The 26,309-nt window shown below is 38.8% G+C and overlaps 1 protein-coding gene across 4 annotated transcripts in view; it reads left to right on the top strand.

The window, feature by feature from the left end:
- LOC141960894 (L-threonine ammonia-lyase-like) overlaps positions 1–26,309 on the top strand; it is a 33,316-nt gene that overhangs the window by 754 nt on the left and 6,253 nt on the right. For 3 of the 4 annotated variants that reach the window (XM_074907120.1, XM_074907119.1, XM_074907122.1), the window contains 9 exons: positions 7,142–7,484; positions 11,862–11,978; positions 12,876–13,117; positions 17,412–17,577; positions 18,013–18,109; positions 18,995–19,070; positions 19,671–19,796; positions 20,997–21,164; positions 21,479–21,536. In XM_074907120.1, coding sequence (XP_074763221.1) covers positions 7,142–7,484; positions 11,862–11,978; positions 12,876–13,117; positions 17,412–17,577; positions 18,013–18,109; positions 18,995–19,070; positions 19,671–19,796; positions 20,997–21,164; positions 21,479–21,536 — 1,393 coding nt within the window. Of the gene's footprint in view, positions 1–3,926; positions 3,954–7,141; positions 7,485–11,861; positions 11,979–12,875; positions 13,118–17,411; positions 17,578–18,012; positions 18,110–18,994; positions 19,071–19,670; positions 19,797–20,996; positions 21,165–21,478; positions 21,537–26,309 lie in introns of all 4 variants that reach the window. The other variant, XM_074907121.1, reaches the window with a different exon arrangement.

The following is a 26,309-nucleotide window of genomic DNA, read 5'->3' as shown; positions in this document are numbered from 1 at the left end:
TTATAGTTTTCTTGAATTCCTGTTTTCAAGCTTGGATGGTGCAGACAATTTAGGAGACATCTAGTGCCCTTGCATAGCAACCAGCTGAGGCATGTGCACCCATGCATGGTGGCATGGTTTTGTTTGCACAACCTCACTCTTAACTTTTATAGTAGCTGATTTTTTCCCCCAATTTTATGATCTCAACACTGCTGGCAAGATCACAACTTGGTGTTGCCAGATGCAGTATAAACAAGGGGCAATTCTTATTTCCTGTATCCTGACAATAGTCAAAGATGTTGGTAACGTTTAAAACATGAATAGTTTCAGTGGGATCAATGCTGTTAATAAAACCTTATGGAACACCAAAGGGGAAGACAAGATCCCAGTTTGGCATTGAAGAAATGCCTTGCCCAAAGTCATACATGGTGCGATGTGTTCTGAGAATCTTAAACCAGTCCTTTCATTACAGGACCACTCTTTCATCTGGTTTGGGTTATGCTGTTTGTTCTTTAAATGAATTGTGAATATACATTAATCACCAGAGAATCTCTAAACAGAATACATTTAATTTAAAGAGGAAAAAAGTTTAATTACTTGAAGAGTTTTTACTGACAAACTGTGTGTAGTGTTGGGTGGTGATCATTTGACATTTACAGCTGTGAATGTCCTGTAAGAAATGCTTAGAGGGATGGATCTATTTGAGGGACACTTGGAAGGTGTTGAAGAGATAACCAAAAGGGGTGACCTTCTGAGCTCTTCTTGCTTTCAGATTACTTTTTCTCATGTTACCTGTTTAGCAGCTGACACCCAGTTGCCATTGCCAGCAGTAAGCACTGACATTTTCATAGTGGATACTGAAGGCTGGTAATGGATTATGACCACAGATGAAGGCAGATATAGTACTAGGATCAGGCTCTGGTAAATCTGATTTACTGAAAGTAAGGAGATATTTTATCAGAAGTGATAATGCAGTTTGGCTGTTCCCTGTATGAGCCTGAGCTTTCTTTGCCTTTGTTGCTGGTGTAACATCACAGGGTATTGTCAGACCTTTATATGGTGAGTAGAGTTATAAATGCCCACTCAATCTCCAGGTTTGGTTGCTATGTACCTATCTGTGTTGGATGGTCACAGTGCAGACATCCCTTAACATTTGTGTCATACAAACTAGTAACTGAGCCCCAATCTCTTTGTCTTTAGGACACACTGATAAGTAGTCCTGCTACGAACTTCCTGCAGGAAACTTAGGCAAGTTACTCGATCTGTCTGTGTCCCAGTTTCTATTAATAAAGTTGAGTTCATATTTACTGACTTGGTCTTTCTGTTTAGGGGGAGATGTTGGTGACATGATTTAGGAACAATAACTTTGCTTAGAGTTTGGGTATCTAAATTTCCATCCTGTAATTGCCACTAGTTGGAGAGATATGGTCTCAGATGTGTGTTTCTAAGTACTAATATTATACAAAGTAATGGTAATTCGATAAAGTAATGTGTGAGTGAAGTATTGTCTTTGATCTGTTTCAACTGTATTGTCAAAGAGAGATCTAGCATCCCTTCTCCTGGAGTAATTCTTCTTCTCTCCAGAGAATTACAGGGTGACAAGTAAACTTTCACCCTGTAATTCTCTGGAGGACACTCAAGACACTGTACAGTGCAGTAACCTAGAATAACTAGCAGTGAAGATGACCTCTGTTATGATACTTCTTGCCATTTGTTTGTCAGCAAGCCTCGATTTTTCTGTATTTTCTCTTTCATAAAGACTGCTTGCACAGCTGCTGAGGTGCTCTTAAGAATTGCTGTCATTGCAACATATGGATGTGTTTGGGGAAGGCAGGGACAATAGTAGAAGAGGACTTGGGATGGAACATGAATGTTTAGGAGCTACTGGGAAAGGGGATTGCAGCAAACAGGGAAAGTATCAGAGATGTGTGGAAGGCTCAGGCATCTGGAAGGGTCAGAGGAGATGGGGCTGGGGGGCATGGAATTGGAAGGATTAATGGAGCTGTGGATATTCCAAGTAAAAGTGGGATTTGGATGAGGGAATGGGCTCTCTCTGTCATATCCTGGGACTGTGTCTTTCTCACTCCTTTGAGAAGAGATCCCAGCCCTAGTCGCATCTCAGTCATAAGTCAAGCAGACTGCTGCCTGCAGCATGTTGCTCCCCCTGCCTCACCCCCGCCCCTGTACATGACCCATCTCTGCACAGCACTTTGAAGAGTAAGGCAGAAGTGACTTTAAAGGGGGTAACTTTTCACTGTAATAAGTATTCCGAACTTGCAGGTGTAAGATCTGAGTCCATTTATCCAGAAAGCAAATGGCAAGTATGTATAAAACTGTATCTTACCAGTGTCTTTTGCTCAGTGTACTCCAGGAAGGTTTTCAGGGAATCTGAAGATGATGGCAGCATGTAAATATAAGCTAAAGAACCCCCTATCCCTCAAGCATTAAAAAAGAATTAAATAAAAAACTCACATACAGAGAACATGTGCATATGTCTGCATTTGTCCTGATCAGTTAGTTACAGGCTAGCCCCAATCTTGGGATGGTTTGAAGTGGTATTCAAGCATAACACTTTGCCAGTTTGCACTACGCCACTGATCAGTCCAAGTTAGACAGTGGACTTTGACGTTCTTGATATGGTATAGACCTGTAAGGGTGCTAAAATACTCTACAGAACTTGTACTGTGTTGTCAGTCCCTCTTCATGGTGAGTGTGTTTCATCGTGAATGCAGATGATAAAAACTGCTGTAGAAATGACAAAGAAATGCCAAGTTTTCAGTCTTATACTAAAATTTCTTTGCCTTTTGTGACACTTGAATTTCTACCTGTGAAGCAGTGCAGTAACATGTGTATGTACATCCATAATTTCAACTTTATTTCTGCCTCAAAATGTGTTGTTGTGACTCATTTAGTAAGAAGTGTAAAAGATGCCAAATGGGCCAAATGCTGACATTGGGTATGTCTGCAAATCAAAATGGTAACACTGGGTGAGACCGAAGAGCTGTCTACCTCTGTGTCTTCTCTGTAGTGGTGGCCAGTAACAGAAGCTTGGAGAAAAATAAAGGTCACCTTAGATGCTTTCTCTCGTATGCTTTCATGGAGTCTGCCAAGTAAGTGCTTAGGGGTTTTCTGAATCACAGTGATTCTTCAGTGATGTGTTTATTGGTTACTATTAGACCTACCTCCATATAGCTGCACAGTCTTTTTAGGAACCCGTTTACCTCATTGTCCTTCATAGCATCCTGTGGCAATGAGTTCTGCTAGCTATTTATTTTCTGTAAGAAGGGAACTTACAGGTTTTTTTGCCTGATACTTTCATAGGATGTCCCCCTAACATTTATACTGGGAGAAACAGCAACTAATCCTTCCTGGACATCTGTGAGTTTGTAGATTTTTTTTTTTTTTCCTCCTTCAGTTTTAGAAGCTGAAGAGATCCAGTGTGTCAATCTAATCTGTTTAGTTTGCTTCATGGATCCTGAGGAAGGAAATCAGCGTGTGCTTCATCTGATGGGGACTTGTAATTGTCCCGTCATTGCAGGTTAACTGCGTGGTCATTTCTTTCTCCTTGTAACAAAAGAAACAGTTGTGGTTTTTAGGTTTAGTATGTACTGCTACTGTGTTTTAGCTTCCCAAAATTATTTTTGTTGGTTTTATTAATTTTACGGTATTAATATTACTGTTTTTCCAAACTTATTTTCCCCATTGTTATTTAACTTGATGAAAATTATAAGTATATGCAAGAAAACAAATTTGAAACAGAAAAATCATTCATTCTGAGTTGTTGCTTTTTATCATTCTAAGAGTACGTATTGGTGCACACTGTCTTTGCGTTGGCTTTGAGACTTTAAACTATGTCAAGCTATCTGCTTAAACAAATGATAATTTTTCCAGTTCTGTAATTACTCATGGAATGTCTGCATACAGATCTTCTATTTTATTTTTTTCAGTTATGCTGAAGAGCTGTTCTTGAAAAAGTAGGTTTATAAACTGTATTTGCATGTTTGCTTTTACTAATCACTTTGAAGTTAAAATGTCATAATTTATAACTATGTAACAAAGTTTGCCAGCTGAATATTTGTTTTATGGCTGGAAATAAACAGACTTTTTAATGAAAACATTCCTAGGCATACTCCAAAAAAGGAAAAGCAATCCATCTGAGAGGAGCAATGTTTTATAACGTTGGAGTTTGTATTTATATTGGCTCAGATTTGTATCTGGTGGGCACGATCACTAGAACAGGAGCCATAGTTTGTTACTGCTCACAAGATGTCATGTGCTGTCTTCTTGTGAGCACTTGCATTCTTTGCCTGCTTTTACTGTTCCTGCAGAAGAAATTCATACTGAGGTAGTCTACACCAAGCATACAAACTGTGTTTTATGAGAGAAATGTATCTGACCCACCAGGGTTATTGTTTGTGATGGATTATCAAATGCCTGTTTGTGATGGATTATCAAACCTCAACCCACTGTTTACCATGTGTGTGACACACCCATGAGGGTTCTATAGTGAAAAAATTCATTCACTAGTGTAAATGAAAAGTAGAAGCATAGAAGGAGAATAACTTTTATCTGAAATAAATACATACAGTACATACATGTACATGATATTCCTTGGGTAATGTTGACCTTTCAGATGCAAATGAATGATAGTTTCCATATTAAATGTTGAGATGTGCTTTAAACATATCTCAAGCTTGAGAAACCTACACATATTTTACAGCTGTTTGACTTCTTTTCTTTTTTCCCAGTGGTTATAAGGTGTTGTCTCCCTCAGAGTCATGACTAGATGAGAGCTGTGCTGCAGATCAAGGACTGAGAATCTGATTTACTTCCCTCCTTTGTTCTGCCAGAGAAAGAAAATTGAAGATTAGGGCCAAAAATCAGGATCCCATTTTAGTGTCTCTGCACGTAAAAATATTTGATGGCACTAGTGTGGTGAGGCATTTCCCTGTAGTTTGTACTTTCTAACAGAATTCTCATTCATCAATGGACTTTCTGTGGTCATCTTTGGCTGGGGTTTTTTATGGGTTTGTTGTAGTTCATTGCAACAGATGTAAAGAAAAAGTATGAATTTACCTCCTATCTCAAATGTCCATCAGAAAAAAAATACTGACCTAGAAAAAATCACAGATTTTTTATCTACCTGTGTATTTTACCCTACATATACTCTTTTAACCCATTGCCAGTGTAAGAAATTTCATTCATTGGTAATGCTTGCTAAACATTTTAGATAATATGTTTAGAGAAAATATGTATATGTTCTTCTCTTTCTGGAATGGTTAGAGGCTACTGTGATATGGAAAATGTTTTTTTTGGGGGGGAGGTAGGGGATGAACTCTTAACGGCGATCTGGTCTCTTAGATGATGATAGCTGTTGTTTATGCAAGGGGCTGTGTTGTAACAAGTTTGTGGAAAGGCAGTCTGATCTGATTCTCATTTTTGCATTAAGCTAACTAATATGCATGAGAACTAACACTGGAAGCTTAACATCTTTATGAAGTGTTCCAACCCTCTAACCCCAAAGGAGCAGAAATGCAGAGAAGTGTGGAATAGAGCTACTTGATAATCTATTTAATTTGAAGGCAGAATGCCTGCTGTTTGGATGTACCAGCTTTAAGATATGGTTTTGGTAAAATATTTTAAATCACACGTTTCAACATAAGCAAGTTATAAATGTGTAAATACTTTATTTATCTTAGAAAATTCTCATTAATTTTGGAGAGAGAACTTGCTACAAAAATTGTCCTTTTTTGTCTCCTGTGAGGATATACAGAATGGTTGATGCTACTAGTACATTACTTGATTGAAATAACAAAACCTTTTATGTTGCCCATATTGTTATGTGAAGTCCTCAATGGAACAACTGGAAGCGTAATTGGAGGCAGAGCTACTGGCAAAGATTACTGGGACCACAAAAAACCCAGATGACTGCCAAAAGTGGGGCAATTGCTCAAAAAGCAGCTGTCTCTAAATATTTTTAAATTATTTTTGGAAATTATTACAGTGCATATTACAGTGATGATCACTGCTGTAAAACTAGGGGAACACTTCCTTTAGCCAGCCCTGCTGATGAATAACTGCATAATTTAAATCCAAAGTATTCTATGAAAATGGTAAATATTTTTTGCTGGAGATGATGGTGAAATCTCTGACATAATTTAACATGTATATTTTTAGAAAATGTTTCTTCCAAATAGATTAATACTGAGTCCTTCATGTAGAGGGGCTTATACCTTCTGTGTAATTATAGCCACAAACCAGGAGTGATATTGGCTCTTTTCCAAAGCACTGGTCTTTTGCTTAATGCTCCTTTTTCTGCACATTACTCTCCAATTTCCAAGAATTACTAGAAGTTTTACATTTATTTGTTAGCAGGGCTGCAAAATCCTACACTATATTATTGCTTGTGAACTTCTGAACACAGACAGTAAGGCAGTTGAGGGAAAACTGGTAAATTTTTGTAGAAGTGTTGTCTCTCTAAAGTTTCTTGTGGAAGGAGGTTTGTGTGTCATCATGGTGTTGTCTTATCTACAGGTGTTTTTATTTGTGAAGTGTTAACTCGGAAATCAGGAGACCTTCAGCTCTGCAGTAGGATGTAATTGTTATCCCTTATCAAAGTAATTTTCTTCCTGTCACGAGGCAGTTGACAACTGTCAAGAGTATGCTCTGCAAGTATGGAAGAGCAAAGAAGCAGACTCTTGTGTACAACATAATGACATTTGTTACTGCTATTAATAGTATTAGGGAATGCTCTGCAGCAGCTATTTGCTTTTTTTTGAAACACATGGAGTTGCATATAGCAAATACAATTCCAGTTATTCCAAAATTTCTGGAAGTACTGAACTGGGATCATTGCCGATTGAGACTGAATATCGAGAAAGGACTGGCTGCCCAGACAATATGGATTATATCTTTCTTATTTGCTTGGGTATGTCAGTTACCCATTTTGTCCATGTGCCAGGTTATCTGTGCCTTTTCTAAAAGCTGGCTAGTTACAGTAGCTTTCAATCCACCTACAAGATAAGCTAATATGACAGTAATAATTCAGTTTGCCTATCTGAGGCTTTCAAAAAGCAGCTGAGATGTGCATCCTTCTTAAACAATAAATGTCAAGCCTTTAATCATCCAAGCTTTCCTAACAAGTTTCTTTATTTGCTTTTAGGGATGACAATAAAATAAAGAAACAAGATTCCCCAACACTTTGTGATCTTCACTGTTGTAAAGATGGGCCAATAAGAAATGGCCTTATTGGGCAGAAGCCACCCTCTATCAGCCCTGAGAGACTGAAAGATTTTGGTGAGGACGATTACCTGAACGGGGATGTGAAGACCTGGGAAATGAAGATAGTCAACCGTAACGAGGAGTTACTTAGGGATGCCTTTTCCCGCATCCCTCAGTCAAGCAGTAGGACCAGCCTGTCAAGCTGTAACAAGCTGATTCGATTTGAAGATATTAGTGCAGCAGCTTTCAAAATCCAATGTGGTGTTCAGAAAACCCCATGCATGGTAGGGAGTTTGCATTCTCTCAGTATTTCTTTTGTTTTCTTTATAAAACTTGATCAGAAGTGAATGAAGAGTATGTGTGAGCTCCAGCAGATAGATCTGTGTAAGATGACTGATGTTCATATTTAGTTTTCTTCTTACTTAAATCCTCAAAGATTGCAGTGATCTGTAAACAAAGGATAAACCACATTAAGCATAGACTTAATGCACTGCGGTATTATGCTCCTGGTGAAAAACTCTTGCTACAAGGAAACTGAGCTGGAGATGGTGGACTACCAGTGTTTGGGTAAGCAGTCTTGTGGGAGAGTCTGATTTGGAACAAACTCTCACATTTGGAGCATTTGAAGGTACAGATTTTCCTTCCTAGCATGGCCAATCTGGCAAGGCTGGACATGTTCTGTAACCAGGTGGTTCTGCCACATGTGTCTTCCACAAAACAAGAACTTCAAGATACACACACACACACACATATGCACCTATTGATCAGTCTAGGTGTGAAAATGACTGAGACATTCCCATAAATGTACAAGAATTTGCTAAAGCATAAGAGGAGTACAATGACAAATGATGTAATTTGTAATGTATTTCTACTGTTGGGAGCTCTTCATGAAGGCTGCTGTAGGCACTCACTCTGTGGCTAATCTCTTCCTTTCCCTTCAGTGGGACAAAAGACTGTCTTTGCCAGGTGCCAATTCATAGCAGCAGCCCCAAATCACTCTCTCAATGAATCCCTCCCTCCCTGTTGCTGACCCGGGTCACCCCACCAGCCTCACTGGCTGTGGATTGTTTTTCTGGCCTCGACAGGGAAAGGAACTTTCATGTCTAACATGAGGTTAACAGTCCCTGGAGCAAAGTGGTTGGGTCTGCAAGGTGCAGAAAATCTCCTGGTTCCCAGATGGAGCCTGCTGATCCAGAGATGTCATAATTACTTTTGGTGGGGTTTTTTTTAGCTTGGATTTCCTAAAATAACTTCAGCATACCATTGAATAAGTGTGTCTTGTGACAGAGGGAAAAATACAAGGCCATTTGGGGCTGTAAGGTGACACAAAAAACTTGCAGGGTAGTGTTGTCCAGAGTGCAGGGAGTCAAACTGAATGCACTTTGCATTCATATGCTGCCTGTTCAGAGTGACTGAGAAGTAATCCATCCTGCCAGCTGTACCTGGATTTCCTTTCAGAGTGGAAAAGTTGGCTTGTTTGGGAATGTGGAGGGAGTGGGCAAACATATGTGCAGCATGGGTGGTCGAGGGCACAGGGCCTGTGTGAACAGAGGGAGTGTATCAAACTCTGCACATTGCATCATTTGTCACCAAAACTCTGACTGTCATGCTTGAGAGCACAGTCAAGCCAGTGTTCTAGACAGAAGTGTCAATCTTGTCAATCTCTGCTTTTGTGGAGAGACTGTCCCAGGAAGATTTGCATGTATATTGCAGGTAGCGAGCACTGCGCTTCTCTGTAGTTGACAACTCTGGTCATATTTGTTAGATGGGTTTAATCTTGCTGCACAAAGGTAGGTCAATGGGCAGGGAGAGTGTCAGGGCTTAATTTGGAAAGCAGAACTAGCTAGCTCCATACCCTTTGATAGCCTGGATCATCCTTTCCCTGCAGCTCGTGGTGTCGTGCACTTCTGTTCAAACCAGTAAAGTCTATCTCAGCTCCATCCCCTGAGCCGTGTCTTTGCTCTCAACACATCCTAATGTAGGAAAAGGTGAGACTGCACCACTGAGTTCATCTTCTGCTGCTGACAGCTTCTGTATAATACCAAACTTTTCATAAACTGATCGTGCTCCTGCTCACAAGTACTGAAGCTCTCTTTGGCTAATTCACACCATTTGTTCTCAGGCAGCTTTGCCCCTCAACTTACATAGTTCCTTTCTCTTGGGTGTCCCTGGCAGATTTATGCAACATCCCCTTTCTGCATTTACTGTGACAAGCCAAAAAGGCTGGCTTTCTTTAGTCTCTTTTAATGAACTGTGCTTTTGGGATGATCAGAATAGTGGAAAGCCTATATTCCCACTTGTTTTAGTGTGAAAATAGACTATGCCTGTTGCTATTCAAAATAATATTCCTGCAGAAGTCATTAGTATATGTTTCAAGCACTTATTCAAAAGGAAAGTATTGAAAGTAGAGAAGTGTCAAGAACAACACTGATAACCTTTATTTCAATTCATTGCTGAGATGTAAGAGCCCTTTTCAGGGACATTTGTTTGGATTTAAAAACCAAGCATGGCTATAATCCATTCAGTTAATTGAATGGAGAAATCACTTTACAGGAGGATTCCTAACCTGCAAGTAAGACCATGGAGGGAACATTCTGAATCCTTATTCAGGAGTTTGCCTGGAGCTGAGATATGGCATCATGAGTGATTGTAACAGATGTTATAGAGGTAGTGAGTATAGGACAACAAGGAATTAGCATTAAAATGGGCTTTTAGTTTGGTTACTGATGGAAGAGCTTTAAGGGTTGTTTTGTGGTAACTTTGTGGATGCCAAATGGAGCCTGTGCTGTGTGTTGTACATTAGACACAGAATCTGTAGTCCCTAGGTAAGATCACAGGGTCAAAAGATAAAACTTAGAGGCTGGTTCAATGAGTCTTACCAGGCCACACATCAGGTCAGTACAGCTGAAAATAGCACTGACAACCTCCTTTGTTAGAAGCAATTGCTATATTTAGGCTACATGGAAAAAAGCCTGAGTTAAAGGAAGCAGAAAAAGGTAACCTAAAGAGTTAAAATATTGAGTGTCAGAATTAAAGAAAAAAAAAATCTCAAGTACACCACCTCTGTGGTAAAGAGTACTTAATGACAGACATTTTAAATGTGGGAGACTTAGCAACTTTATAAATCACAGGATTCATCTCCTTAAATCCTTTTTCTCATTGTTCACTCTAGAATCCAAGATGCTCTACAAAACCAAAAATTATAAAACCAGAATGGTATGTGAAGAACCAGTGTTTCTTGTCTAGTGTTCTTGTTCTGTTTTGCATAGGCATTCTCCATAGATTAGGCTGTTTAGGATATAAACTATTATCCTATTAGTATACTAAGCACTTTCCATTCTTTCAGTTCTGCAGCCAAATTTGCAAAGGAGCAGCAAGTGGTAGCTCCTATTGCAGGATATTCAGAAGCAAAATAGAAAATCTGGCCCCATCTCTGGGTGAGGAATTTAACATATGCTTGTAAATCCACTAAAAAAGCCTTGAAACATTAATCTGAAATATTTAAATGTATACCTTAAAGCAAGTATCTGTTTCCAATATAGTTAGTTTATAAAAATTCATTTTGGAAGTCCCACAGTCTGAAAAATGTCAGTACATATTACTATGTACACTGTACACTGTATACATGACACCACCAGATACTTTTTGAGATAAATATTTAAAATATATTGTCATGCTGTCTTTTAATCTATCTCTGTTTGTGACTTATCATAAATGAGGGCTTGATCCCCAAAATCCCCAGGTCCTCATTTACTTTGGCAGCCAATGAAAGAAATAGAGCAGATGATAAAATAGAGATGCAGTAAGCCTAGGGAACTGGAACCCACAAGTTTACTGCAGCTCTATTTCATATGTTATCTTGTTTAAAAATCTTGGTTTAGATAATATGGTAATAGGAAATTAATATGGTGATATCTGCTGTGTCTTCCTATAAAAACTGATAAAGGTTTGCCATTGAAAAAAAAAATATTGAAAAAATCATCCACTTGGGCACTGCATGACATGTATTATGCTTGCTAATTCCTCTCAGCTCAGCAATCCTTTCTGTTCCAAACACTGAGCATTTTCAAACAGCTGCTGCTTACACTTGCAAACCTGGGAAATATTTTGTATTATTTCCGTCATTCTCCAATAAGTGTCTTTACTAATGTCATACTGGCCTTAGGACACAAAAAACTGGACAACATTCAGTAGCGAATCAGTGGCAGAAACCATAGCAGAGTCATAATGGCACTCAAGGAGGAATTTTCTAACTGGTTTTGTATCTATTAGGAGATGACCTCATTGTTTGGATATTCAATATTCAGTTCTGGCAAGTGCTAAAATATCAGACCATAGGGTGGTTTTTGAAATAATTGAAAATACTTATTTTAATATCTGTATTTGAACAGTAAGACCAAAATAAGTGCTATTTTCAGAATTCGTAATGGGTGTGGGGTATGTATTTCATTGCTGTGAGTTTGAAAATGAATTCCATAAACCAGAAGAATCTGGTAGGTAACAATACACTGCCATGTATATCTAAAGAAACAGATTATGAAATTTAGTTTTCAGAGCTCATACATAGCAGCTGAATGCATGCCTCACCAGAGAGATGATGGGGTGTGGAAGTTTTTTCTTCATTTTATATATATCCCCATAATAACATTTCTATACTCCAGTATTCTAGGTTATCCAAGCAGTATGGAATGGACATCTACCTAAAGAAAGAGTTCCTCCAGTACACGGGATCTGTGAAGGAACGAGGTGTACTTTACCTTCTGACATCGTTGCCTCAGGTATAACGAAATGCCAACATTCAAAAAGAAATTAGTTTGTTCTGCTTCACAAAAATGGAGCAGAATTAAAGATAATTTTACCTGTATTATCCATGGAATTGTGGTGTTTCTTGCCTTTTGAACCATTGTGCTGAACAACATAGATAGGTTCGCAAGTATCTGAATGTAAAATACTTTGTTATTTATGCTTGGTGGATCTGCTGTTGAAATGCTAAAAAATATTTGAAAGAAAAGCTTGCAAAATGTAAATACCAGTGTTTTTCTGTGGCATTTAGATGACGGTGTTTGTGTGTGTACTATGGTTCTGATGTGTTGAAACCACAGACTTTAAATGATGATGAAAGGGAGTTACAATGGGCGATGAGAAGGATCTATATCACCGGTTGATTTTGTAATGAATTTCGGTATCATTACATTAATAGTTCGTTTGTCATTTGTCGTAGGAGGTTATTGAGTCCCTGTAACAATAATAATTATAATTGTCATGATACAGCAGCCCAGAAACAGTGGTTATACCTGCCCTTTTGTCATAATATGAATAAATCCTTCTGTTAAAGGGAAACCTGAAATGAAATAAATTCATGCAGGCAGGAAAGAGGAACCAGATATCAGCTCTGAGGGGCCAGATATTGCCTCTTCTGGGATTAGCTGGAGTTTTGCAGCTAATTCTAATGTAACAAGAGTTGAACCCAGAGGAGTGCAGAAACAGGGATTGATCTTGTTCTGTCTTAGCTCTGTGTGTAAATCGTGAGATTATGCCAGACATGCATATACTGTATCATAATATGATCATCTAGTAAAGGAAAAGAAGGAAGTCAGACCATTGGAATCATCCAGGATCATATGGGACAACTTTGTGACACTATATAATGTGCAATAAGCAACGCTGTTTTTTAGGATCAGCAAAGAAAGGGTGTGATTGTGGCTTCGGACAGTAACTTTTCCATGGCCGTTGCTTACCATGCCTCGGAGCTCCGTATTCCAGTGTTTGTCATCATGTCAACCAGCACGTCTCCAGCCAGAGTGAAAATGTGCCGTGAGTACGGTGCCATGGTTATATCCTATGGAACTACAGCTAAGGATTCCCAGATGCATGCAAGAAGGTTGGCGCAGGAGAATGGTTACCTCTACCTTGAAGAGTAAGTGGAAGGTCAGGCTGATTAGAAAGATTTAATTAGATATTTGCACAGCTCTGCAAAAACAATTAGTTTCATTAAAATTTGATCACAAGTCATCAAAATGTTCCCATTACCTGGGGTATGGACAGTTACATATTCCCAGGCACAAATCACTAATCTTTCTATAACTGTTTGTGATGGAAACAAAAATCACAGAATCACAGAATTGTCTGGGTTGGAAAAGACCTTGAAGATCTTGAAAGACTTGAAGAAATGAAAGACCTTGAAGAAATGAAACACTTCCCCCAAATTAGGCAAACTCCTGATTAGGAATGATATGGGTCAGTATGATAATGGATGTATGTCAACTCTTTATGACCCCTGTCAGAAATGATTAAGGTTAGCATTCATTTATGGTCTCTGGAGTAAGGTGTGTAAAAGCTAATATTTAATGCAAAGGCTTCAGTGATATAGGGTAGAGCAAGAGAAGGTTAGTGCTGTAAAATTATTGAATATCTGGTATGACTGACAAAACCGTGACTCTGCCTTGAAAAAAGAGGAGTAAGATGCCACTTCACAAATTTATATTCATCCTTACTTATTTTAAATATATGTAAGTTTGAACTATTTCAGGTCATTGAACAGGCCCAATTTAATAAAAACACAATAAGAATAAGATAAGACATACAAAAATATTTAGAACTGATCTGTTTTCCATTTTTTTCCTTTTCTCTCTGCAGTGCCTTCCACCTTTCCCTTCCATTTTCTTTTTTTTCTTGCCTTTTTTTTAGTAATATTTCCAAAAGTGAGAAGGAATGAATCACTAGCATGAGGTAGCCGGTGGTCCCTCTGATGCACTGAGCTGGAATGTTATTCTCCTTCCCCATCGCCGCCTCTGTGAAGGCTTTATCCACCACTTTGTGTTTGTACGGCACGTACTGCAGTGAGTGGCCATCCCCTGCTGCTCCTAGGCACTCCTGCATTAAACATAGTAATAATGAGTCATGTTGCTTGGAAAGAGGATCCCAGAATGAGCAGAATGGTGAAAGTCCTCACTTCCTTCCCAATTGATTTATTGAGAAGGCAATATTAAAAACTACTCTTCAACTGCACTGTTAGCTCTGCCAGCAGCAAACAATCCACAGAGGTGGTTGGTGTGCCTTGTCTGTCACCCTGGGTACAACCTTGTCCCAGACTGAGACTTTCAGAAAAACACAAGGAAATGAGGCCCCCTAGATCTCACTGATTTTTAAACCCTTTTAGGCTCTCTGTGAAAACCACAGCTTTCCATGACCTTGCGATTTCCAAATTTGTCAGCCATTTTTCAATCAGTGTGTTAACTTCCAGCTGACTTGCATCAGCTATTGTGTTTGCATGTAAGAACTAAATTATTGTATTGTAATTTCATGTTTAATCTTCCTCTTCTCCTAAAATAATTATTTGTGTTACATAAAGTAGATATTCTCCAGGTTCATGAAACTCCAGGGACAATGCATGTGAAGGACTTCAGCATCTAGCACTGAGGAACTCTAAACGTACACGTTACCATTAATAATATGAAAGCGGTCTGATTTATTTCAGGTTTCAGACTACAAGAAACAGGTATCTCAGGTTACAAGAAACAGAGTTATTCATTCTGTTGTTATGTTTAATTAAAACCTCACAGATGCAATTTTTCACACTTTTGAGGAAAAAAAAATAATAAAGAAACCCCACTACAATTTTGAGCTTTTTCATAATGGGACGTCTGAAAAGTATTTTGTTAGGTGTAGGCTGGGAGAACTTTCCCAGAGAGATGTATGCATATATGGATAGCCAGTCATCTTCAATGTGTGTATGACACACTTTCATTGTTACTTGCCAAAGCTGTCTTTAAAACATCAGTTGATCTCCTGTGCTTTAGAATGGAACTTCTGAAATGTCATTTTATTTTGGTTTAAGTCTAGCTTGCATAAAATCCCTAGCAATTTTGTCTCTGGATCTCCTTAACCAACAATTCCTTCTTTCTTTCCTGAAGTAGACATTCCATGACCATCTTTGGTTTTACCTGCATGGGTAATGTCCTGTAGTTGGGTGTGTCAGTGTCAAGTCTTCTCATTTCTTGAGTGCAATTAAAATACTGTGTTACGAAAATAATCATGCAAGAGTTCAATTAGAGGAAGGAAACTTCTATCCAACTGCAACTTCCTGTGAAATTCCAGGAAGGAAATGTGATTTTTCAAGTTGGAATTCAATCATTAAGTCTACCTAACTGCTGCTTAGGTAATATGGGTTTTTTAATAAATATAGATGTTCAGGACCTCATTATAAATGCAATGTGAAGATTGCGAGTAAGTAACACAGTACCTCTGGGATGTTGTGAGAAAGATTGATTTGTGATCAGAGAGGTAAGAGTGCTACAGATTGAATTACACACCTTCCTTCCTTGAGGGTCCATTTTTTTCCTGTGTAACTGTATCCAAATACTGATCAGACCTGATCCTTGTTCATTTGTGATCTGGTTAGTCTGTTACTCTAGGAAGGACAGCCAATAGCTTTTGAGCCCCTTATTTGCAGATCAGGGGAACAGACTGTAAGCTGCTATGTCAAAATTTCATTGGAAACCTGAAGCCTGACAGCCTGTCTTTGATTGCACATTACAGAAGGTAAATGTCCAGATTTCTAGCTCTGACTCAAAAATGCTTATTTAAATCTACAGTCTTTAGATTTATCTGGCCTTTTCTTTGATTTTCCCTCAATGGCATATGCTATTGAAAGAGATATGTTTGCTTTCACAAAGCAAAAGAAACCAGTCACACCGCAATAAAATAACGCATTTCATTATAAAAAGCCGGAGGCTGATCAGTGAACTGGTGTTCTAACTAGACGTTAGCAAGGAAAAAGTGATTACCTGAAACATTCATTCAAACTGCTAATAAATCTCCATGCCCAGAGTAGTCTCCTTTGGACAGAATTTTGAGTTATTAGAGTAGTTTTTCTTGCAAATTGAATATCCCAGGTCCTCATTCATTTTTGCAGGTCCCCACGGTTTCCCATGTAACCATGGCAAGGGTAACTCTGCAAACTCAGTTCTGAATCTTATTTGTGAATAAGGCTCCAGAAAAATTGTTCAGGAGACCAGTGATATATTTTGTCACATATAAGAAGAAAAAGCTCCCTCAATATCTTGATAAAGACAATAAATTCAAGGGTTCAGTTACCCACCCCACCGTCTCTAGCTGTGCTACAGGAGTGAAAGTTCATTCCTCCCATCCTTTCTTGTGTAGTTATATAGACTCTCATCCTGAGGAATTTGCTTGCTTTTGCTATATATGTGAGGTAACTTCTCAAGAGGGCCTTGGTCTTCACCTTGCAGACATTCTGTGCTCCTGTGCTGAGCCTCTCAGTGCAAGTCTAACAGTAATAAAAGCATAGCTTCCTGGTACCCGAATGTCCTCCGTCAAGTAAATCAAGTGAAGTCATTTGATCTATAATTCTGTTTGCTTAACCATTTGCCAGAAAAAACAGAACATACAGTCATATAGAGATTTCATTTTTTTGGTTATTATTCTACATTTAGCATCATTGCTAATTTTTAAATAAAATGCAAAACAGCTTTTAGAAATAGATCCAAGTCAATTGTGTGACTGTACAGTGGACTTTTCTTCAAACTTTTGACTCTGTTTGTTCCTATTCTGCTCATTAAATTACCTTTGCCTGGAAGTGTTTTAGCAGTGAGTATTTTGGCATGATTAAATGCTTCTCTTACCCTTCCAGAGTCTTCCAGAGTAATGTGAACGTATCAGATATTGGCTCTGGACTGTGGAAAGATTTCACTCTGTAGCAATATCTTTGATATTTGTGAGGTTATACACAGTGTTTAGATTTAATGAAAATTCCCATTTATTGTAAACACTAAATTCCACTTATAAATACAGAGAAGGAGATCTCCTTCTGAGACTTTGCTTTTAGTTTGGACTGCCACATTTAAAATTTATGAAGCATAAGGTAGTGATGGCAATGGAAAACAGCTTCTATCTTACCAGCTCTGTAAACACCTGATACTGGTAACAATAGAGATACATGCTTTTTTGCCCTGAAGACTGTTTGGGGAATTTGTCAAGGCACAAGTTTTCTCCCAGTAGGTAACATCATGCTTTACACAGCACGCAATGATCTGTCTGATAGCAGTGTCCTGTTGTATTGCCTCCTGCCATCATACTGGTAATTTAGTGTGTATCTTTTTCTGCTGAACAATGTCTTTAAGATAGTAGACTGAAGTATTTTTGTGTTGACAACTGTGAACCCTGCTGAGCTGTACCCTTCCTTCCCACAGGGAGGATAGTGCTGTCTATCTGTCAGGCCTGGGAACCATGGGGCTGGAGGTGTACGAGCAGGTCCCAAAGCTGGACGCAGTGATTTTCCCTGCAGGAGGCCACTGTGGCTTGCTGGCAGGGTCAGCTGCTGCACTCAAACACCTCAATCCACACATTTCTGTAATTGTAAGTTTCCTTTCACCTGTAAAGTGTTCAATTTTGACAGCTTTCACAACAGATATTTTCAAAAGATGCTGGTATCTAGTGATACACTGGCAGACACTGACTATACTGGGGACCAGGACGAACTGTGCTCTTGGGATTTACCAAGGAGAAGAGCCACTGAGAGCCTGGGAAATCTCCTGCCCCTTGGCTGCTTTCCTGGATTTAAGGAAAAATCTTCCAAATCCAGTTCTGTGTTTTGAAATATTTTCTTACTTGTAAAAGTTTGGCCCTAAGTAATCCATAGGATAAATTTAGTGATAGCACAGTTATTATGCAATTTGAAATTAATTGTTAATTCTAAGAAGAAACTTTGTGTAGCTTTTTTGGTGTCTGCTTTGGTGATAACTTCTGTTATAACTGAATCAATAAAGGAGTGACAACATGTGTCTTCCCCAGGGGGTTGAATCTGAAAGTTTCCCTGTATTGCAACAATCCTTAAAGGCTGGCCACCCAATTGAAGACCAGGCTTGCAGCAATCATGACTTTTATGGAGGTAAGAAAATGGATTATTCTTTTGGAGGTAAAATAAAGGTTTTCATTGATTTCTCCAACCATATTCTTTTCTTACTAATTCAGTTCAAACATACCTTAAATGAAACCTTTGAAGAGTCAGAATTTAATTCATGCTATAAGAACAACTTCTGACACATTTCTGCCACCACCACTCTGGGGGTATAACTGTTTCCAGTGCACATGAAATATTCAGGTGAATACTTAGAAATATGAGAGTATTTATCTGACCTTGGTGTTCACAAGCAGCATCTTAACCAGTGAAGTCAATGGGAAAATTCTCTTTTAAAAGACTAATTTGTGAAAAGGCAGAAAAATATAGTGCTTAAATGTTTACTCACGAAACTGTTCTTGAAGAACAGTGCTTATAAACGATACAGTTGTTTCCATATAATTTGCTCAAAATACCTCAGCTGTTAAGCAATTTAGTAATATCCTGTTTACCTGACATTCAAATCTCTGGAAGCTTTGGATTAAGTTGGAGTTTTATAAACAACTTCTTAAGTCTCTCAGTAAGCTCTGTCTGTCTCTGCGCTCCTTTGCTAACTGTCCTGCTGCAGCTAATAAACCCAGAGCCACACTGGGTTCTTCTCTTCAGGCCTCACTGTATGGTGAAAAGTGCTGGGCTACATGGTCACTCTTGCAGTGTGACTGTGCCAGTAAAGGGGTCAAAAATGGCAAAATCTTCCTAGGAGATTTGATCTTTCATTACCAAATGCATTTCTGTCATACGAAAAATCAGGCAACTTAAGATCATATAACAGCAGTGTGCTACACTCATTAAGGGCACAAAACAGCGAGGACTCTAAAAAATGTTGAACTTGTCTAGAGCATCCATCTTCATATTTTTGTCTTTTGGAATCTACAGATGTGAGCGGACTTTGCTTTGGCAGCAATTCTTTGCAGTTGACCAGGAAACTTGTGGACAAAGTTGTTGCTGTGAGGTAGGTGAAGAAAAGCTGTGACATAAATAATACTGAGTGAACACTGCTGTATATGAAAAGTGTCTGGTACCACCAGGGCATTGTTGTTCTTCATATGCAGTGGAGAGCTGGTTGGCCGGAGTTGCGATCATGCACACACTGTGAGAGCATGGTGAAGGCAGGGTACCTTTCCTTCCAAGAGGGGCACTGAAGGTGTTGAACCCAATCCCACATATCTGACTCCTTTGGCCAAAACTTCACCTGCTGCTAGTACCTAGTGATGCTCTGGGTGTAAAACTTGTCCTTGTTGAGTTCTACAACACTTGAAGGTAGCTTGTGGCAAAACTTCTACATCTTCACTGAAAGACCAAGTTGGCACAATATACTTACTGCTAGGATTTATCTTGTAAAATGGTTCTAGTAAAAAATTACCATCCTGACTTTCAGTTAATAACTAAGACTAGATGCACATTCACTCCCACCAGCACAGCTTGCTGTAACACCAATTTGGGATTGTTGTGTACCCAGAAGGCTAGAAAGAATCCCTTTACTATAAATATATTGTCTTCTGCTTTTGGTAGCTCTTTTGTTTTCTTTTGACATAACTTTTTTTGCCTTCAGGGAGGAGGACATCTTCATTTCAATGCTGAGACTGCTGGAGTATGAGCGAGCTACGGTTGATGCAGATGGGGCCATTGGACTTGCAGCGTTGGTTGCAGGGAAGCTGCCTGAATTGAAGGGTAAAAGGTACGGCAGCTATTATAAACACAGAACTGTGGCAAAAGCATGGGGTGGAGTGCCTTGCTTCCAGGAAACGGAGAGAGGGAAGCTACTTGTTTCATGAGTGACAAGGCAGTTCCTACCCCTGAACTGGCAATCTATCTGTGGCATCTACTTCAGTCTGAAGAGACCACTCACAGGTCAGAAGACCATGTTGAAAAAGACAAATGTCAGCCTGGAGACCAGACAAATCTTGTCATTTTCTTGTATTCTCAAAGGGTTGGGGAAATGACAGTTACACAAAGCTCCACAGATCATGGTCACATCTACCAGGAGAGCGTCCTGCTCTTGTCAGCCTGTTGCCTTCACTTGTAGAAATCAGCCCTGTCTGTGGTGGAACAGGAGTTAGGCTGTCTTCCGCACTTGCCTAGTGCCTCCCTGTGCCAAAAACTACTGCTCAGAGAGTCAGTGGGTCTACCCTTGTGTTTAGCATTAAAAGTGTGGATAAGTGCTTTCTTGCATCTGGGCTCAGTACTTAAGAGGATTGAGCCTTGGCTCAGGATATAGCCCAGAATGTATTTAACATGAACTCAAGACAAAATAAAATTTCCATTGCACAGCATTGTACACTAAAATACTACTGAGGCAATTCTTCAGAAGAAGCTGACAGAGTACATACAGAGCAGCAACAAATGGCAGTTTAGTATAGCTAAGGTAAAAGAGAAAATGCAAAGGTTTGAAGAGGTCAGGTTTGACTCTGCAGAGAGAGATTACCATGGACTAACCATGTGGTTCTTCAAACATTTCTGCACTCATTTTGCAGGGTTGAGATGGGTTTAATTAATGGTTAATGAATGCCTTGCACATACATGATATCTAACCATTAAGAGGCTAAAACTCAGAACTTACAGGGAATTACGTTACATTTTTAAAATTTGAAACAGAACTAGCATGCTCCAACTAACTATGTCTAACAAAACTAAAATCTGAAGGAAATGCAAAATGAAAACAAAGTTTCAGACCAATGGATGCAGCCAGCTTCTAGGCTTCCACTGCCTGCCCACAAATGAATGCTAGAGCCAGGAGCCCCTCTTACATGTAGTACACATTTATTGAAGGGTGGTCCTAGCAGATCTTAAGCTGATATTGAATACAATGTCTGTGATTTATGTTTCCTTTGCACTGACAAGTGCTAATCAAAAATGCTATTTTTCTCTCTGTTTTCAGAGTGGCAATTGTTATATGCAGTGGAAACCTGGAGTTACCTTTGCTGCAACAGTGCATAGCTCGTGCTCTGACCCTTGATAACAGAGTGTGCAGATTTTCCCTTGTGCTTTCTGACTGCCCAGGAGACATTTCAAAGCTACTGGAGATTTTGGCTCGGGAAGAAGCAAGGTAAATCAGACTAATCGTAGGGAAATATAATCACAGAATAGTATAAAGATTATAAAAGATTTTTACATGTTTCCAAATGTTCTCTGAAGGCAAGTACATAAGTAACTAATTAATCAAAGGGTTTTTTCTTGTTATATTTCAGAAAAACTTTTATTTCCTTAATTTTTGTTCCAGTGTGAAAGCACCTTTGCCTCGTAGAATATGTGGCTAACACAGAAAGCAGCAAAGATAGCTACTGTGCAAACACTTACAGAAACTATTTTACAATGACAAAGGATTGTTGTGATTTCTAATTTATCCCTTATTTGATCTAGAGTTTTGGATATCAAACGAGAATGCATTTTTGTGACATCTGATCTATTCACCGTTGAGGTAAGATGAGACACAATTTCAGTTTCTCTAGAAGTACTGATCTCCCCTAGTTCATTCTGTTTTCCTTTATCTCTATATGACTATGTTGAAGAAGTCCAATAGAGTGTGCACAATGATTTGGGGAGCAGTGTGATAGATAATTTCTCTGTGTTATACAGCACCTTGCCTCACCAAACACTTAGCAGGCATATAAATAATACAGGACCTGTTTTACCTGCTATTGTGACACCGTGGGTGAAATACTCCAGCTGTTACTATTGCAAACCTTCCTTACGTGCTTGGTGGTGTGCCAGAGGTGCTGAGCAAGCTGCAGCATCCGTCCAGAACTTGAAGAGCAAGTTGTGTAAACTGACTGTAATTATCCGAGATCAATTTGCCTTAAAGATGTGGAGAATACCCTTATTCCTAAGGAATCCTCATTTTTAACTATGGCTTCAGTTTTGTACCTTATCCACAGAGAGCACAGAGCAAAATCATTATTCCTTTGTTGAGTTATTTGATACAATAACAGCATGGAGGTGTTTTCAGTTAATGGCATCTCTTAGAAGGATCATATGTCTCATGGCGTATCTGTTGTTTCAACTGGTTTCTCAGAGGTGTGGTTCCACGGATGTCATGCTACTGCTGTCTGAGTCCAACATGACCTGGTTTGTGGAATCACAGGTGGAAGACAAATTAGGGATCTCTGCTAAACAGGCTCATAACTGGAATTCAGTAATGCTATTGAGTAAGCAATTTCTTCTGTTTTGGCATTTAAATCTAATTTCCCACCTGGATGCATAAACCTGCTCTGTATTTTCACTTGCGGATATAAAGAACAGGTTAGATTACAGATGACTATACCAAAGAACTACAGTGATGTTCACAAACACCTTTCAGAACGTTATATTACCAGTTTTCTCAAGTGTCTAGGACTTAAACTATATTTTTTCGCAGTTTGCTGTAACAATAGGCCAGTTTACTGGTTTCAGTAACATGAAGATAACATGACACTGCATGGGATAGACAAATCCCTCTGATTCAGTGACAGACTTAGCTCTGAAAAATCTTTTCACTGAAGGCTAGATTTGACAAACCCTGTAACTCTTCTAAAGTTTACAGTCTGATTTTCATGAAGTAAGGCTTGTAATTTTTATTAATGCTACTAAATACATCAAACAAAATCTGCTTTCTTACTTTTTGATTGAGAATATGAACAATTTTCCATTGCTCTTGCCAAATCTCCCAATGAGACAATTTTATCAGAATCTGTAGTAAATACAGTCCCTGAATGAAAAAGTGCCATGTGATATTGTCTGCACTTTAAACACAAAGTATTTTCACTGACTATCCTCTTCAAGAATCTGACAATGTTGTACTACAAGAGGGTTGAAGGGAAGTCTTTCAGTCCCTGAATAATTTAATTGGATGTTGGATTTGCATGATGGCTTTTAATCAGTCTGGGAGAGGCTGATTAAAATCCATCTCTTACACTACAAAGTAGTGATCCAGATTTATAGACCTCAGTGACTTTGGAGGCAGCTCTATCTGATAACACCTAGTGAATTGTGAAGCTGTTCTTTGGAAACTAAAACAAGGGTAATTAAAAAGGGAGAATATTGAATTTATCTTTAAGCATCAAAATGAATTTGCTCTAACCTGATATCAAAAAATGTACAGGTTTTCATAATAAAGCTAATATTTGTGGGGGAGGTATTGCTTTTTTTTTGTTGCTTGTGAGGGCCAAATTCCTGTGTCAGCAAAGCATTTTAAGCATTTGCTACTAAAGCAGACCTGCAAAGAACTTTGTACTGTTTTCATCAGTGTAAATCACAGCACATTAAGTATCCATTTAAATCTGGATCAAGAACCAAAATTATCATGTATTGAACTGGTGGTAATAATAGGAAAGGCATTACAGCTGTACCCGCTCCACTCTGACACATACTTTCAACTGTGGATATAGATGAAGTGTTTGACAGAATAAGTGTAGTGGATTATTTGAAACACTAAATCAGTCCTGTCAAGGTTGTCATCTGAGAATTTAATAATCTTTTTAGATTTGCCCCTTGATTTCCAAAGTGGAGAATTTTTGCTTCTAGTCACTGTTTATCAGGAAGATAGGGCATTTTCCCCCCTCTAGTGAAACAGAGCCTTGCTGGGTTAGTGTTTATTCATCTGGTACAAGCTTGGAATTCTCTGTAGGAAGATCCTTGCAGATAGTCTGATTGCGTGGAGTAGTAAGGACTTTCTAAAAGGAAGATTTATATTCAAACTACACTTCTGGAAAAATAACTTTCAGAACACTTTACTGGCAAAAATAAGAGATTTTTTAAAAAATCTAAATAAAATTAAATATTATGGCTACTTTAGATTCAACTGATTCTTAATGAAGTGCCTTGTGCAGTGGAATTGGCTGGTCATGTTCTTTGGAACAACATGGGAGTTTCTTTTGGATACTGCCTGCTCATACCTCCAGTTTTTTCCTTGTGGCTCATACTGGATTTCTGTCTTCCACAGGACTACACTCTAATTCACTCTTACCTGAGCAGTTAGAAAATTACTTCCAAAGTCCCAACTGAAATAGATAACTCTCAGAAAAAACATACAAATAACCAGTCTGGTAGGCTTCATATTCTACAGCTACTGAAGCATGTTAGATGACCAGGAATCTCTAGACAGAAATCAAGATTGGAGCTAAGAAAGAAAATCATTTAGTATCACCAGCTAACTGGATATAGAGATCTGAAGAATTACCCAGTTCATGGGAGGAAGCTACAGCTTGCTTCTATGAACTTTCCCTATACTTTATCAGGAATATTCCTTAGATTCAATGTGGCACAATTTATCACTTAAATTGCTTCTATCTGTAAACGTCTTTATAACCATTTAAATCCCTTTAATTTCATATTATTATTGACTCAGAGAGAAGTCAATGAGCAAAATCAATAAGTGACTTAATAAGGTAAGAGCTATCTTTTCTACGAAGCCATGGAAGGGTCTGCTATAGAACAGCAGCTTATCTGCTTAATAGGCGTCTCATATTTGAACTCAAACAAGCTGAATGAGTTCATCAAGTTTCTAGAAAAGTCTTCTCCTCACCACTGAAATTGCAGCATAATCAGACTGACAGGTACAGGAGCGTCCTGGAACAGGCCAGTGAGGTCCTGCAAGGTCTTGAGGTGTTCCGAGCTTTACAGAGAAGCAGCTGCAGTGGCAGTTTTCCCTCTAACCTCCATCCTGTTTGATATTATGGGGTTGTCTGATCTGTTCACTTCAAACCTCTTAGGACCTTAACTCTGCTGTGGTTTTAAATAACTCAGAAGAGACCAGTTGTAAAAAGAACATCCATCACATTACTTCTCCCTCTGACTGTGCAACAAAATACTAATTCATAAATCAAATGTTGCTTTTTCTTTATGATAATATTACACTTTGTCCCAGGGGTGCTGGGTTTCCTGGCTCACTTTGTGTGGTTTAATACCTGTTTTTTCCATACAGTTTGTTCACCTCGGGTCAGAAAGCATTAAATTATTTTAGTCTGCTTTTGTCAATTTGAGTAAGTTTCTTCAGGCCAACTTGCATTTTGTAAAAGGCCAAAGGGGAATATTTTGGATTAGAGTTCCCTGTTTCCAACATATTCCATATTGCTGTCCCGTGAAGAGAATACAGAGGAGCACACAGCTGTCCAGCTACAAGAATGATGCTATAATTCCTAGATCATTTCCTGTGTGACCTGGGCAAGGCACTGTTTCCATGCTCCAGTTCCCTATCTGTAAAATGAAGATGTTTGGAGTGGGAAGTTTGACAATACATTTCTTCTGAGACTCTCCAAAAGAATTTGGTCATTTTCTTTAATGGCATTCCACAGCAGACTAACATGGTACAGAAGAGCCTGCCCCAGTTGTCAAAATAGGAACCTGAGTCTGAGGAGGCTGAGAGTAGACCTGTTGGATTATTATCTGATTTAGGTAATGTGACAGTAACTTGTTTGTGCTCATGCTCACCAACCTGAATGCAGGAGTATGCAAAAAGATAAGGGCTCAGGTTGCACAACCAAGTGACAGCTGTGGTAGCTGTTATGCTCTTCCACAAGCATTGCAACACCAACCTTGGGGACAATCTGGCAGCTGATCCCCAAACCATAAACTGAAGTGCTGTTGCCAAATAATCTGTATTGTGCAGTAACCTACACTGGGTGTTTACTGAATAATTCAGAAAATTGCGCAGTTGATGATTTTTTTTTTTTTTTATATAGAAACAAAAAGCCTTGCTTTATTTACAGAACTGAAACCAGTGTATATAAATAAAGTTTTAATTTCTAACTTCAGTGATTTTTGTGGAAACAAACCTATAGTGTTGCTGAGCATAGTATATCATGAATATTAAGTTATGTGAATCCTCCAAGGTAAACAGTTTAAAAGAAGATGATGAATATGGTTTCTAGGATTCAAGTCGGGTACAAAGGTTCAATGGATGAGACAGGGACATAAGGGCTTGCACAGCCTGTCTTTACATGGAGCCTGGAAAAGCACAAAAGACTGAAATGTTTCAGTTGAGTGATGCTACTCACATTTCCTCTGCTCTATAGCACTGGGTTGGCATGTTCACCCAATATCTTTATTTGCACATACAGTCTACAGATACCAGGCAGCAGGAAGGTGAGGGGCATGCTGAATTAATTTTTAATATCTAGGAAAATATGATTTAAGAGGCAAAGTGCCCACATATGAGACTTGCAGTTAAAGGGGAACAGAGGTACACACCCTGTTGCCCAAATTACTCAGCACAGAA

This window comes from Athene noctua, chromosome 5 (assembly GCF_965140245.1).
Source record: "Athene noctua chromosome 5, bAthNoc1.hap1.1, whole genome shotgun sequence".
Lineage (NCBI taxonomy): Eukaryota > Metazoa > Chordata > Aves > Strigiformes > Strigidae > Athene > Athene noctua.
This window is presented reverse-complemented; position numbering and strand designations above follow the sequence as displayed.